The following is a 16,467-nucleotide window of genomic DNA, read 5'->3' as shown; positions in this document are numbered from 1 at the left end:
AAATCCATGGTTTTAAGTACTTTTACCAAGCAATCGTACCATCTTTTGCCAGATTGCTTTAACCCGTATAAACTCTTGTTCAATAGCCAAATTTCATTTTTATTAGTGTATTGACTGTGAGGTGCTCTTACGTATATTTCCTTATCTAGTTTTGCGTGTAGGTACGCAGTCTGTATGTCATATTGAAATACATCAAGATTGAGAGTGGATGCTACTACTAGAGCTGTTTTCACACTCTCTGTCCTTACTGTGGGGGAGTATGTGTCAGTATAGTCCTCCGGATATTTTTGTGCATAACCTTGTGCAACCAATCTAGCTTTGTATAAGGTATTGCCTCCTTCTAGATTCTTAATTTTATAAATCCACCTGGTACCAATAATTGTTTTATCCTTGGGTGCAATCGCAGGTGTGAATACATTTAATCCTTGCAAACTCTCCATCTCTTTTTTCATAGCTAGTTCCCATTTTTCTTTTTCTTCACGAGGTAGTTTTAATACTTCCTCATATGTATTAGGTGTTATTTGTTCACCATCCATGTGCATTATGTAATCTTTGTATTTATTTGGTATTTGATTTCTGTTGTTCCTAATAGCTCTTTCTGGTTTGCTATGGTAGTCATGTAAATATCTTGCTTCCTTTTTTGTTAATGTGTCTGTCTTTATTTTGTGTTGGCTATTTGTCCATGTTTTGGTTTTTCTTTTACTTTTGTTAATATTTTGATTTTCTATCGTCCCTTCCTCACGAGATTTGGTATCCTTGCATTTACTTGGAAATATTTCATTAAGATGTAATTTAGACCAGTTGGCCTGTTCATGGAACACAGCTGTTCTGGAAACTATAAATTTATTATTATTATCAATGAATCTGTACCCTTTGGTGCCAGTTTCATATCCCATAAATCTTAATCTTCTGGATACGTTTTCTCCTTTTCTCCTCAATTGTTTGGGTATGTGTACGTCTGCAGTGACCCCAAATATGTGCATGTGTGCTAATTTTGGTTTCCTATTATACATCACCTCATATGGTGTCTTATTCACAATACTGGACCAGGTTCTATTTTGAGTGTAATTTGAATAATGTAGGGCTTCTGACCAAAATTGTTTGCCTAAACCAGCATCCTCTAATGTGCATCTAATCATGGTTTGTAATGTGGAATTCTTTCTCTCTGCAATCCCGTTTTGGAACGCAGAAAATGGACTAGACGTGTAATGTAACATTCCTCTATCCTTTAACCATTGGGAGAATTCCTTAGACATGAATTCACATCCCCTATCTGTCATAATTTGTTTTATTCTGATATTATGTTGTGTTTCTATGCGTTTGTAAAATTCCTTAAATTTTTGAAAGGTTTCATCCTTGTGTTTTAATGTGTAAACAAAACCATAGCGACTGTAATCGTCTACTATTGTTAGGAAGTAACGTTTTCTATAAGTGATTGATGGAGTTAATGGACCAACTAAGTCCATGTGTACTAAGTCAAAAATTTTGTTAGTTGATCTGGTGGATTTTTTTGGTCTGGGACTAGTCTTTAATTTAGTAGATTTACATACTGAGCATTCCAAATAATTTTCACAATTTTTTATTTTGACACCTTCTGCGTGTTCAGTCATTTTTTGTACTACAGGAAAACTTGCATGTCCTAACTTCCTATGTAAGATATGAGCACACTCGTCATGAATTGGTTTACCTATTTTTGGTTTCTTCTCATTGTGTGTATCTGTGTGATCATGAGATATTTTACATTCATCATTGTCACTGTTACTAATATTTTCATCATCTGCCTCAATGCAATCTTCCATATTTGAATCAATGTTATGTAACCATCTTTCTTTTGTTATCAGATAGGGTAGGCCTCCTTTAATCATCACAGTGCCTACATTTGTTTTATTCTTTTCTAAAGTTGCTTTTCCCTTTGAGAAAACTATATTGATGTCAGAATCTCTGCTTAATTTTATGACACTTAGTATGTTATGAGGTATTTCTGGTATTAACAATACCCCCTCTATTTTTCCTAGACCAGGTAAGGTCACATTCCCTCTGCCTAGTACTTGAACTTTTTCTTGATTAGCTACCTTTATTACAAATTTATCTTCTGTAAATGAAGACAATATATTTTTGTTATTAGTGGTGTGATTAGTTGCTCCTGAATCAATAAGCCAATTATTGTTCTCATTTGGTTGCGTTTTGGTGCTATCTTGTTTATTTAGTCCATTCAATGAACCAGATTTTCTCTCTTTTGAATTTTTCCTGCCCCCTCTACTTTCTCTGTAATTTGGTGGGCTTCTATATTTATGTCTATCTGTGGAAGACTGTCTATAATTGTATTTATTCCTATATTCTGACCTATGTCTTTCCTTTAAAATTTTGGGACAATCTCTTCTATTGTGTTCTCTGGACCCACAATTGTGGCATTTAAAGATTTCATTATATTTTTCTTGGAAAGCTACCTTCCTAAAAGGTTTGTATTCTGTGTGATTGCTATAACGATTTTTTCTTGAATTGTCTTCTGCTATCAATTTGTTAGACAGACTTTCTACTGATAAATATCCTAGATTGATGGTGTCTAAGTGTGACATAAAACTATCCCATGATGAATCAAGTGAGTTAATAATGACACTTTTCATTGTTTGATCTGAAATCACTTCCCCCCTCAAATGCAGTTCAGCTCTTATTTTGTTTAAAGATATTAAATGCTCACTTATGGAAACCCCTGGTTTTACTCTGGAAGAAAAGAAGTCCTTAGACATTCTTGTGGTGGTAGCTACACTATCGCTATGAAACAAATTAAACATGCATTGAATTATTTCTGAGACAGTTAGATTTTGTTTGATGCTATGATACATTGCAGGAGACACGCTAGATATTATTAAGAAAAATGCCTTATGGTGTAAACAATCTATTTTTAAAGTCCAAGGTCTTCTTGGGGGACTAGTGATAAAGAATAGTAAATTTTCTTTCATAAAGACAACCTGGAGCTGTTGATACCATTCTTGTAAATTAATGCCATCAACTCTAAGTTTTGGGAAGTCACTGGGTAAGTTACCCACATTATTTTGTCCATTACTTACAACCTGAGGCAGTCCGTGGTCTCGCAAGTGTAGAAAATTGCAAAACGGCATGGGGATGCTCGCAACGAGTCTGCGCGGTTCTCTGGCCAGTTCAAGTCTTTCCGGACCGTCTACGTAGTTTCGCACATGCGCGTTGTTCATTTCTTCTTTGACTTCGTCGTGGAAGGTTCTCTCCGTCGCAGCTCGCTCGCTCCGTTCCTCTTCAGATGAGTCGGTCTCTGGCTCGGTCTTAGGAGTTCTGATGGCGGCGACTGTTCTTCTCTTTCTTTTGGGTGCGTTGGCACTTGCTTCGGTCTGCGGTGTAGGTCGGAATCGACACGGCTCTCTGGGCTCGGGCGTCGTTGTTCTCGAAGTCAGGATGGGAGCGTGCAGGTCTTGAAGTATCGGCTTGTCTGCTTGCTTCTTCGTTGGCGCTTTGGAAATTTTTAATTTTGGCCCGAATGCGGCAAAAAGCGTCTTCATTGCTGACTTTACTTGTGATTTCGTTAAATCGTTTTCATTTTCTGATTCTGGCTCTTCCGAAGAGTTTGAATCCTCCTTTTCACTTTCGTTGTCTGATAACGTTTTTCGCGCCAGAAATTTTGAACTGAGCATTTTGATTGGCTCTGCTTCGCTCACTTTGGAGGCTTGTTGAAACCAAGATGGCTGCCATTCAAAATTTCGCGCGGGATCACATCTTTTCTTTTTCGTAACGACTTTCTCTGTAGTCATATCACTCACAGTTTTTTGTTCTTTGGGTTTCTCTTTAGCGATGTTTTTCTCTCTCGCTGCTCCGCTGTTCTTCAGCATTTCTTGGAGGTTCGCGATGAGGCTTTCATCATTCTTCTGGCTTTTCAAAATCTTTAGTATCTCTGACCTGAGTTCGTTATTTTCTATTTCGATTTCTTCCTGGCCATCATTTTCATTTATTAGTTCTTCTTCTTCAGTGGTGTATTCTTCGGATTCTCTCGAAATCGCGTTTGTGGATTCGTTGATTATTTCTTGTTCAGTTTCTATTTCTTTGCTGTAGGCCCTGGTGTTGGGCCTATCTCTCTTAGACATTTTTAGTTATTTATTGAGTCAATTAACCATCCTCTGCTACCAGTTTGTTGCAATATTTTTAGGATCAGACTCAATAATAATAATTAGAATTAGAGGTTCAAATATAGTTCTCTTTAATCATAGTAGGCATTCTATATTCACTGAATATTCACAGATAGAAGCAAGGAAAAATGGCGAAGGTGGCTCCTTATATATACAAAGGGTGGAGCCAAGAGTGGGAGTGGTGAATTATGAATACATTAAGAAACAAAGAATAAGTTAACCCCTGATATCCCATATATACATTATTTACACATTAGGGAATAAGGCATTTACATCTGACAGTCCTCTTTTACTTCTCCTATTTCGTTTTTGATTTCTGTATGAAACATTTTCATTTCTTCATGATTATCCACAATTTTTTCTTGTTTTTTTAATAGAATTTCTTGAATTATCTGAAACATTTTTTGCATAGTATTTAATGTCACTTCCAGCTTTTCTTTTTCTTTTCCTATCATATTGTCTATTGTTTTTTGCTGCAGTGGTGATGCCACTGTTGTTGTAGAATTTGTAGTTGGGTTTTTTCCTGTTTTTGCTATAGTGGTTATAGTTGACATTTTTAAAGCTCATGTAAGGTTTTCCCACACTATCATATAAATATTGATCTTTAATTCTTGTTTTCTCTCTCTCTGTCTCTCTTTTTTGGCTATACTTATTTCTATACCTTTTACTTATTCAAAAACAGTTTTAGATACACACACTTTTACTTATTTATTTATTTATTTATTTATTTATTTATTTATTTATTTATTTATTTATTTATTATATTTCTATACCGCCTTTCTCCCGTAGGACTCAAGGCAGTGTACAGTCAAGAAAAATATAGACACACAAACATCATAAAATTGCTAATTAAAATTGTTACTTAGTTTGGTCAATTAAATAAAACCCAGAATTAGATAACATTTAAAAAATCATTTGCATGTTTGTATGTTTAGCCCTGCCTGTTGGAACATCAGGGTCTTGAGGGCACGGCGGAAAGCACGGAGATCAGGGATATTCCGTATCTCCGGGGGCAGTTCATTCCAAAGGGTTGGAGCCCCCACAGAGAAGGCCCTCCCCCTGGGAGTCGCCAGTCGACATAATTTGACTGACGGTACCCTGAGTAGTCCCTCCCTGTGAGAACGAACTGGTCGGTGGGAGGCTATTGGTGGCAAAAGACGGTCTCGTAGGTACCCAGGTCCTAAGCCATGGAGTGCTTTAAAGGTGATAACTAACAGCTTGAATCGCACCCGGAAGACCACCGGGAGCCAGTGCAGCTCGCGTAGGAGAGGTGTTACATGGGCATAATGAGCTGCGCCCATAATCACCCGCGCGGCTACGTTCTGGACCAGTTGGAGCCTCCGGGTGCTTTTCAAGGGGAGCCCCATGTAGAGAGCATTACAGTAGTCCACACGGGAGGTAACTAGGGCATGAGTGACTGTGCGCAAGGCGTCCCGATCCAGAAAGGGACGCAACTGGCGGATCAGGCGAACCTGATAAAAGGCACCCCTGGCCACGGCCGTCAAATGATCTTCTAAAGATAACCGTGAATCCAGGAGGACACCCAAGTTGCGGGCCCTCTCTGTGGGGAGCAAGATCTCATCCCCTATTGTCAGTGATGGTACCAGCTGATTATACCGGGACGCCGGAAGCCACAGTCACTCGGTCTTGGAGGGGTTGAGTCTGAGCTTGTTTCTCCCCATCCAGATCCGCACGGCCTCCAGGCAACGGGACATCACAGCAAGGGCATCATTGGGGTGGTCTGGGGTGGAGATGTATAGCTGTGTGTCATCAGCATACTTATGTCCTATATATGTTTCAAGTTACTCTGAATTTATCTATTATTCAAATATACACTGTAATATAACACTTCATATAACAATATCACAATATAATCAATTATTACTTTGCATTAATCACTTATTACTTTACAATATTTTTAATCAGTATATTGTATTTAATTTGCTTTTCTTCTGCTTCTATATTTTTTCTTTCCCCCTCCCCTTTTTATATTACTGTATATTACTGTAATTCACTTAATCTCCTATTCATTCATTATATTCTGTAATATTCCTCTATTTCATATTCAATAATTTAACCATACAATAATTAATTATAGAATTAATAGATATCTTTTCTTACTTTACTACTTATGTATATATATTGTGTATAAAAAGTATATATTTTATTCTTCCTTTGGTGCTTCTTTGTCACTCTTTCTCTTCTTTCATTTTCAGTGCTTTTCTGTTGTGCTATTGCATCCGGTTTTTTTCAAGTCTTTATCTCTGCCCTCAAGTCCGTCTGTATATCTCACGTCTTTCCTTCTTCTTAATTTTATATCACCGTTCTATAGTCACCAGTCAAAGTTTAAGTTTGGTTAAGTTTGGTAAATTTTTCCGCTCTTATTGCGTCTGCAGATAATCACCCAGCCGCCCTGTTTAGGGTGACCCGCTCCCTCCTTCATCTGGGAGCGCGGGAAGACCCCTTGCAGGGTAGGGCTGAGGATTTTGTGCAATATCTGCATGACAAAATCGCTCAGATTTGGGAAGGCTTGGACTCTGATTGGGTGGGTTCAGGCGGGGTGATGGAGGCGGATCTTGAGAGTGTTATCTGCAAGGAGTTTGACCCAGTGACTCCCAAGGATGTGGACAGGATTCTGGGTAGGCTCAGCGCTGCCACATGTTTATTGGACCCGTGTCCCTCCTGGTTGGTGCTGGCCTCCCAGGATGTGACACGAGGCTGGCTCCAGAAGATTATTAACGCTTCTTTATGTGAGGGTTTCTTTCCTCCCACCTTGAAAGAGGTGGTGGTGAGGTCCCTCCTCAAGAAGCCTTCTCTGGACCCCACTATATTAGCGAACTATCGTCCTGTCTCCAACCTACGCTTTTTGGCAAAGGTTGTTGAGAGTGTGTTGGCGCAACAGCTTCCCCAGTACCTGGATGAAACTGTCTATCTAGATCCATTCCAGTCGGGCTTCAGACCTGGGTACAGCACGGAAATGGCATTGGTTGCATTGGTTGATGATCTCTGGAGGGCTCGGGACAGAAGTTGTTCCTCTGTCCTGGTCCTATTGGATCTCTCAGCGGCTTTTGATACCATCGACCATGGTATCATGCTGTGCCGGCTGGAGGGATTAGGAGTGGGGGGCACCGTATTGCGGTGGTTCTCCTCCTTTCTCTCGGACCAGCCGCAGTTCGTGTTGGCAGGGGGGCAGAGATCGACCTCGAGGCGCCTTGTGTGTGGGGTGCCACAGGGGTCGGTCCTCTCGCCCCTCCTGTTCAACATTTATGTGAAGCCACTGGGTGAGATCATCCGTGGTTTTGGGGTGAAGTTCCATCAGTATGCTGATGATACTCAGCTGTACATTTCCACCCCAGACCACCCCAATGATGCCCTTGATGTGATGGCCCGATGCCTGGAGGCCGTACGGATCTGGATGGGGAGAAACAGGCTCAGACTCAACCCCTCCAAGACTGAGTGGCTATGGCTCCCGGCATCCTGCTATAGCCAGCTGGTGCCATCACTGACTATTGGGGGTGTAACTCTGGCCCCCACAGAGAGAGTTCGCAACTTGGGAGTCCTCCTGGATGCACGGCTGTCTTTAGAAGAGCATGTGATGGCCATTGCCAGGGGGGCTTTTTATCAGGTTCCCCTGATCTGCCAGTTGCGGCCCTTTTTGGATCGGGACTCCCTATGCACGGTCACTCACACCCTCGTTACTTCCTGCCTGGACTACTGTAATGCTCTCTACATGGGGCTGCCCTTGAAGAACACCCGGAGGCTCCAACTAGTCCAGAATGCAGCCGTGCGGGTGATTATGGGAGCGACATGCGCGAGCTGCACTGGCTCCTGGTGGTCTTCCGGGTGCGATTCAAGGTGTTGGTTACTATCTTCAGAGCGCTCCATGGCTTAGGACCTGGGTACTTACGAGATCGCCTTCTGCTACCGATATCCTCCCACCGGTCAGTATGTTCCCACAGAGAGGGACTCCTCGGGGTGCCGTCAGTCAAACTATGTGGACTGGCGACTCCCAGGGGGAGATCCTTCTCTGTGAGGGCACCTGCCCTCTGGAACGAATTGCCCCGGGATATACGGATGATCCCTGACCTACGCACCTTTCGTTGTGCCCTCAAGACGCTGTTGTTTCAACAAGGCCTGAATACCAAGATCAATTTTAAATTATATGGGTTGTCTTTGTCTTAATTGAAATGGGCCAAATTATTTAATTCCTTTTAAACTGTTTTAAATTTTATATGTGTTCGTTTTTATTTTTGGCTGTGCACCGCCCTGAGTCCTTCGGGAGAAGGGCGGTATAAAAATTATTTATTTTTTAATTTAATTTAATTTAATTTAATTTAATTTAATTTAATTTAATTTAATTTTATTTTATTTTATTTTATTTTATTTTATTTTATTTTATTTTATTTTATTATTTTATTTTATTTTATTTTATTTTATTTTATTTTATTATTTATTTTATTTTATTTATTTTATTTTATTTTATTTTATTATTTTATTTTATTTTATTTTATTTTATTTTATTTTATTATTTTATTTTATTTTATTTATTTTATTTATTTTATTTATTTTATTTTATTATTTTATTTTATTTTATTTTATTATTTTATTTTATTTATTTTATTTTATTTTATTTTATTTTATTTTTATTTTATTATTTTATTTTATTATTTTATTTTATTTTATTTTATTTTATTATTTTATTTTATTTTATTTTATTATTTTATTATTTTATTATTTTATTTTATTTTATTTTATTTTATTATTTTATTTTATTTTTTTTATTTTATTTTATTTTATTATTTTATTATTTTATTTTATTTTATTATTTTATTTTATTTTATTTTATTTTATTATTTTATTTTATTTTATTTTATTTTATTTTATTATTTTATTTTATTTTATTTTATTTTATTTTATTTTATTTTATTTTATTTTATTTTATTTTATTTTATTTTATTTTATTTTATTTTATTTTATTTTATTTTATTTTATTTTATTTTATTTTATTTTATTTTATTTTATTTTATTTTATTTTATTTTATTTTATTCAATTTATATACTACCGTACTCCCGAAGGACTCAGGGCAGTGAACAGCCACAAGATAAAAATACATCATAAAAAAGTTAAAAACCAATTAAAAGTACGTTAAATAATTTTGGCCCAAAAAACGAATTTAAAAACACCCAATTTGTATAAAACTTAAAAGCAAATTAAAAGGGAGAGTCAAGCCAGTCCAGCCTGCTGGAATAAAAATGTTTTGAGGGCGTAAATCTGGTTGCTTGACCAGAACTGTGAGCAGTCATTCTATCTTACTCAATGGTTAGGGAAGAGTACTGGGACTTCTAGTTTAGTAGCAACAAAAAGATCTTTGGTAAGTTTCAATTCTCAGAAATGGCCTTGCTGGCAGCAGAATACTGAGAGTTGACTCAGCTGGAAGGTACCAAAATTGATCTAACACAGGTTACCCATCCTTGGTATAGGTTAATGCCAGGCAGGCAGATTCCTTCTGGAGGGTTTTGCAGAAGCTGTGTTCCAATCCACTAACCCGCAGGCTCTGCCCTTAAGCACTTTGAGAAGCTCGTGTCCTAGCTGTAGCATTCCTACCGTTAGGATTTATTCTTGGATAACAAATATTTTGCACTTCAACTTTCAATATGCTTTGCTGGCTGATGTGTGGAAGCTGAAATCCAACACAGTATGGCAAGTTGGATGTTAGTGATAACCTGGTATGATAAGTAATTGTTTCTGCAAGCATCTGGATTCCTGACTGCTTTCTCTTTGCTATAGACTCTGCTTGTGCACAGGGGATCTCCACAGACAGACAGTGGCTGGCAAGATTTTTTGGACCCTTCACCATTTATGGCTCATACTTGGATTTCACTGCACTAAAAAGCAACTTCCATGGGGTGAGATTTTTGTGGTTGGGGGAGTCTAAACCTGGTTCCTTGTCAGTAAAAACACATCAAGAGGGATTTTTATTTGTTTTTTATTATTAAATTTATATGCTGCCCATCTTACTGTTATTCAACCATCCCTCTCAATTCTGCTGATGTGTTTTACAGGATTTACAGGATAAGGATTACAGGCAAGGAATCCTTATCTTTGGGTTGTCAGTTTAGGGCCAATGAGGTCAAACAGGTGAAACAGCCACATAAGCTTCTTCCCTAAGTTTTAACTTGGAAAATTTTATACTAGTCTGCAGGAAAGAGATGGAGATTTCTGTATCTCCTTCCATAGCCTATTCACTAGCCTAGATGCCATTCTTAATGACCTGTGTCTGCAAGAGCAGTGAAAAATCTTGTGGTACTTTCAAGTTTACCAATTTATTATCACCTTAAATAAGTGCTTCAGTAGAACACTGGCCTTGAGTGAGCCTATGTGAAGTGGACTTGACTAGTATTTATCCAACAGATGGCAGCACCTAGCCAATCTCAGTTTATCTTGACACACCTGTATACTTAGACCTAGATGGAAGTTCATCAGGAAAGTCACTGAAGGACAGGAAGAGCCACTATCAAGACAGTGGTCAAAAAGCAGACTTGAGCCCAGACCAAGAAACTGTTGGACAAAAATGTCAGAGAAGCCTCTCCCTAGACAACACAAAGAAGAGGAGGAGGAGGAGGAGGAGGAGGAGGCAAGCACATTCAGAGTGCTAAATACAGTTACTATAGCTTTACAATTAAAGTAGTCCTGTTCTATATGTCATTGATTTCTTAGTCTATCTACCTTGTAGGCTAACAAGATTCCAAGCCAGAGCACTATCTCACTTTCAACTAACCTTGTTCTGCTTTTCTAAATATAGTCAGATTCTTTGGACTTGTTCTCTGCAAGAGCCTTGGCTGAGCTGTCCGTTCAAAGCCATACAGTTTACAGCACTTCAGCCATGAAGCGTATCTTCCAGACTATCAGGAAAAAAGCAGATGCAGACCAGTTCCTTGGCACTTATTTGGATGAGTTCAACTCCTTTGTAATGAAGGTCAGCAAAAGTTCTAGACACACAGGTGTGCCTAGAGGGGGTGTGTTTCAGGGGTGGAATTCAACCGGATTGGACCAGATTGCGCGTACTGGTAGCGGCAATTTTAAATGGTTCGCCAAACCAGTAAAAACCACCCCTGGTTGGCCCCACCCCCACTCACTGGCTTGCCCGCCCACTTGCCTGCCTTCGCAAGCTGGCCATGGGGACCGCCAGGAAGGCCGTGTGGAAGGCAGGCAAGCAAGCACGTCAGGGCTGCCCAGCCGCAGGAAGGGAGCTAGCAGCCTACTCCCTTCCACACGGCCCTGCCATGCTTGCCTGCCTTCCACGCAGCCTTCCCGTCGGTCCCCCATGGCCACTTGCCTTCTGAGGTCTCACATCCAGCCCGTGATGGGAGACGCGCCACTTCTGGGCCAGGCCAGCCAGCGAGTGGGCGGCCAGCCCTTGGGGGAGACGTAGCCACTGTGCTGGAGCCGAGTCGGGCGGTGGTGACGGTACTCTGGAAGGGCAGGCGGATGTCCCGGGAATGCACATGCGGTGCGCATGTGCAGCCCTGGGACATCTGCCCTCCCTCCCGGAGCACCGCTGCTGCCCCAGAGCTCACCTTTGCCTCTGCAGCCCGCTGGCTCCTTGGGGCAGCGCAAATACCACTTTTGCCCTTCTCTTTCTGGGCGCAGCGCTTCTGCTTGTTGGACCACTTCCTGAAGCTGGCAGCTCTGCAGCCAGTTGCTTTGTTTTTTCCCTCTTTTTGGGAGGCTCGCAGGAGGCACCGGCACCGGCACCGGCACCGGCACTGGCATGGGGGAGGCAGGGAATCCAGAATGCCCCTTGCTGGTGCTAGTTCAGTGCAGCTGCAGGCAAACCAAGAGACAGTGGGATGAAGGAGCTGGTGCATTGGGATCGCCTCTGCCTCCACCTTCTGCTGGTGCCACCACGCAAGCCTCCCATGAGGAAAAAGAGGGGAAAAGCAAAGTGGCTGGCTGTGGAGCTGCCAGCTTCAGGAAGAGGCCCAACAGGCAGAAGCGCTGTGCTCAGAAAGAGACAGGCGAAAATCATTCTGCGCTGAAGCAATGGCATTCTGAGCCTTCAGCATATCCCAGAATTGCAACGCTGAAGGTTCAGAATGGAGCTTTTTTCGTGAACGACGGGCAAATGGGGAGGGGAATTTTCCTGCCTACTATTCTTCCCTCAGTCTGTGCTGAGCTTGAGGAATGGATGACAGGCAGGAAAATCCCCCTCCCCGTTTTCCTGCCTTTCATGAAAAAGGCTCCATTCTGAAGCTTCAGCAGGATTGCAACGCTGAAGGCTCGGAATGGAGCTGTTTTTTGTGAAATCCCCTTCCCCATTTTCCTGCCTGTCATCCATTCCTGAAGCTCAGCACAGACTGAGGGAAGGATGGTAGGCAGGAAAATCCCCTTCCCCATTTTCCTGCCATTTGCGACAAGGAGAGGCTGGGAGGGGAGGAGCCGGGTGAGGCACCCCTCAAAGTGATTGATGTCGAGTTGGCCACACCCACTCATTCACATGACCCCGACCAAGCCATGCCCACAGAACTAGTAGGGAAAAATTTTGAATTTCACCCCTGGTGTGTTTGTGTTAAAATAAGACACCAGTCATGGCATTGGTCCGGAAGCAAAGACATCTTGTGATTCTCATTTTGCTTAGAGATGGGGCTTTGATTGCAGCCCCTTCTTGCCTGATTTGTCCCTCTCTTGCTCATACCATCATCAAGCCCTCTAAGAATGTCCTCTACCACCCAGCTTACCTTAGTCTTTGGGTGGAGGGAGGTGGGCATGGTCTCTAACCATGTATTGGTCTGCAGCCCTTTGCTGTTTTGCTTTGTAGAGCCTACATGGAAGCCAAAAGCATTCTTAGGAATAAACCTGATGTTTTAAGCAAGCTAGCATCCCACTAATATTCTTTTATCACTAATGGTCAGGAATACAGCTTTTTAAGTTCTTAAATTCTTGGAACTTAAAAAGGATCAAAAGTATGCTGGGGAAAAGTTATGTTAATTTCAGTATCAGTATCAGTATTTCAGTATCAAATTCCTTTTGGCCAGTTTCCCCCTACTTTTTAGACCTATTTGTTCTCTAGCTAATAATTCTTTTGAAATATTCAAAACTCACAAAATTTTTCATTAGTTTACAATGTGCGAATTTACAGTGGGAAACTGGATTAAATCCTTCACTGATCTCTCTCTTCCCACCCTAAAGATATTGCCTATCTTGAACAAATATATCATCAGCTTCTGCTATTTCCTGCTTCTTCCTCTAGAATCGTGATTTGCTAAGCAATATCAATATCAGGGATGAGCTGCTGATGCTGTCAGCAGAGATCAACTTTCCCCAAATGTCAGCTCTTTCTTTGAAAGACATGGCTGGATGGCTAGAAAGACTCAACATCTTGCTGCCAGGTATCAATGGAACCATGCTGGAATTGCTACCACTGGATATGTCCTGTCCATATTTCCAAGCAGTGTAAGTACTCAATGACCGTGGCTTGAATCTCTTCCACCCCTGGGGACTTCAGAGCCTGTTTAATTTAGGAAAAGCCAATCTTTTTGCTCATGTCACCTTCAGTGTTTTCTCTGCTCACTTCAAGAGGAAGCCTCTCCCACATGTAATGTTTAGTAAAAGTGCAATTAATATTTTTTGAAACAATATCACAAAATTCTGAAAAGAGTGATTACAAAAATAATAATTTAATTTTCACATTCATCCAGATCAGTCTGCTGTGCTTTTCTTGACCAATTCAGCCCTTGTTTTGCAAGCAGAAACTTCTGAGTACAGTCACTCCCAAACAAGATGGAAAATAAAGGCCCCAGCTTTCTTCTTTTGAACATCCACCAAAGTTTATTACTCCGGCTGGCAATGGGAGGGGTGGTCAAAATGTCAGAATGACATCTTTTATATTCATTGCAGAACACTTAAAAAAAAGAAATGCAGCTTCAATTTTACAGATGGGGGAGGGTGGCTTTCATTGCAAGCCACTTCTGAAGTCACTTCACTCAGTTTCAGAAATCACAGAAAATTGTTGCCAGTTTTAAAAATGATAGTGGGGAAAAGAGTATTAAATACAAAAAAGAGAATAACATTTAATTATGAGCTGCAGAGGCGCAGTGGTTAGAGTGCAGTACTGCAGGTTACTTCTGCTGACTGCCAGCTGACTGCAATTTGGCAGTTCAAATCTCACCAGGCTCTAGGTTGACTCAGCCTTCCATCCTTTCGACATGGGTAAAATGAGGATCCAGATTGTTGGGGGCAATACGCTGATTCTGTAAACCATTTAGAGAGGGCTGTAAAGCACTGTGAAGCAGTATATAAGTCTAAGTGCTATTGCTAAATGCTAATTATGGTAATTATTGTCGAGAAGTACCACAATTATTGTCAAGAAGTACCACAGGCAAAAACTGTTTTAATTTATTTTATTTCCATTAAAGTAAATTAAAATAACCTTTTCCCTGCATCACATATTATGTTTTGGAGCACGGCCTTCAGCATGCCACTCAGAAGTCAAGAGTTGTGCTTCTCCACAAAAAATTTTGCTCTTCTAATACTATATTTAAAATATGATCCAATATTCATATAGTGTAATATTATGCATTGTTAGAAGCAGAAAAGAAAAGACTCACTTGCACCCAAAGGATGCAGAAATAATGGAGAACATATCAACCAAGGATAGAAAATGTGAGGCAGGGCATCATGGATTCAAATCTTATTATGACTACAGCTACCAACAGATTGATTCATACCTGCTTCTACAGTCCACAGTTAAAAATTATTCCATATTCTGAAAAGTTGATGTGAAATTTATAATATATTTGTGAAATAGTTAGAATACCTGCTATGAATAAAATATGCATTTATATTTTGCATTGGCAAAATCAGACAGGTTTATGGGCATGAAGTGCTAAACCTGCTTCATGCACAAATTTGCTTAATGGACTAAAGTCAGGCTATTCTGAAGCCAAATGATGACTGTATTTTTCCCCAGTGTGAAAGCTCTAGACGGCGTTTACTCAACATTGTCGAGCAGGAAGAGGCAAGATATCTATGGATTTCAGAAGACTTACTTGACTGCTCAGTTAGCTGTCTCAGGTAAGTAGTGGAAGCAACACCTAGTTATAAATGATAAATAGCTGTATCACTCCATAATACCATTACAGATGTAAGGCAGGTCCATCTGCTGGGGTAGACATAGATTCCAAGAAAGAGATATTCTCTTCTGTGTTCTATGGTATATAGTATTGGACTTTGATCTCAGAGAAGATGGTTTAAATCCTACCCACTTTTGCAAGTAAAACTTCCAAGAGAATAACATTTGTGACATCAGAAAGAATTGATCCTTATTGCAACCTGCAAATGAGCCAGAACTTGTTATTTTTCCTGGGAAAATAAAAAAGAATACTTTACAAAATAATAGGTATAAAATATATGACAATTTACAAGAATACAAGAAACACTCCTTGGCAGGGTCCGCTGTTGAAACACACTACATTTAAATTTTGTCCCTGTCTAGACATGAGTTTCAGAACAGAAAAAAATAGGATAAAAACATAATTGAATAATTACATGCATTGCTTTCCCTTCATATCTGCTTCTCCATCTCCATCTTCTTCCTCCTCCTCTTTGTCCCCCTCCGTTTGGCCCCTTTGAACAGCCATTCTTAGTCATGAATTACTGACCTTCAACCATTTATCTGGAAACTTCATTTAATTAAACAAAAGTGAGGAGGGGAATTAAATGTTTCCAGTTTCTGTGAATGGAACTCCATCATTTAGATTTTTATCAGATTTATTTGACTACCCATCTATTCAGTGAAACTCTGGACAGCAAAATAATAGCAATATCAATATCACTTAGACATATACTGCTTCACAGCGCTTTACAGCCCCTCTAAATAGTTCACAGAATCAGCATATTGTCCCCAACAATCTAGGTCCTCATTTTACTGATCTTGGAAGGATGGAAGGCTGAGTCAACCTTGAGCCAGTGAAAATCAAACTGCTGCCAGTCGACAGAATCAGCTTATAAAACTGCATTCTAACCAGTGCGCCACCAGGGCTCAAAATAAAAACATCATCCAACTATAAAACACAACCATTAGGGAGAAACGTCCCGCAAACATGTAGGACCTTGAAGGTGGCAACCAAACCTTGAATTGCACTGACACATACCCAGTGCAGCTCATGTAGCCATGATTTTATATGAGTGTACAGGACCTTAGTGCTCCCAATATTGCACATATTGCTATACTCTGAACCAAATATTCTTCAAAGGCACATTGTAATTGTCTAATTGGGAGGTGAACTAAGGCAGAGGTCCCCAACCTTTTGGACC

The 16,467-nt window shown here is 40.1% G+C and overlaps 1 protein-coding gene across 1 annotated transcript in view; it reads left to right on the top strand.

Annotated features, from left to right (window-relative positions):
- LOC117667375 (uncharacterized) overlaps positions 1–16,467 on the top strand; it is a 196,580-nt gene that overhangs the window by 122,592 nt on the left and 57,521 nt on the right. The window contains exons 48-51 of the mRNA XM_087878699.1: positions 9,940–10,058; positions 10,955–11,128; positions 13,403–13,605; positions 15,122–15,225. Of these exons, the coding sequence (XP_087734825.1) occupies positions 9,940–10,058; positions 10,955–11,128; positions 13,403–13,605; positions 15,122–15,225 (600 nt within the window). The remainder of the gene's footprint in view (positions 1–9,939; positions 10,059–10,954; positions 11,129–13,402; positions 13,606–15,121; positions 15,226–16,467) is intronic.

This window comes from Pantherophis guttatus, chromosome 14 (genome assembly GCF_059756535.1).
Source record: "Pantherophis guttatus breed Tessera chromosome 14, ASM5975653v1, whole genome shotgun sequence".
Taxonomy (NCBI): domain Eukaryota; kingdom Metazoa; phylum Chordata; class Lepidosauria; order Squamata; family Colubridae; genus Pantherophis; species Pantherophis guttatus.
Note: the sequence above shows the minus strand (reverse complement) of the source record. Positions and strands in the feature narration are given on the sequence as shown.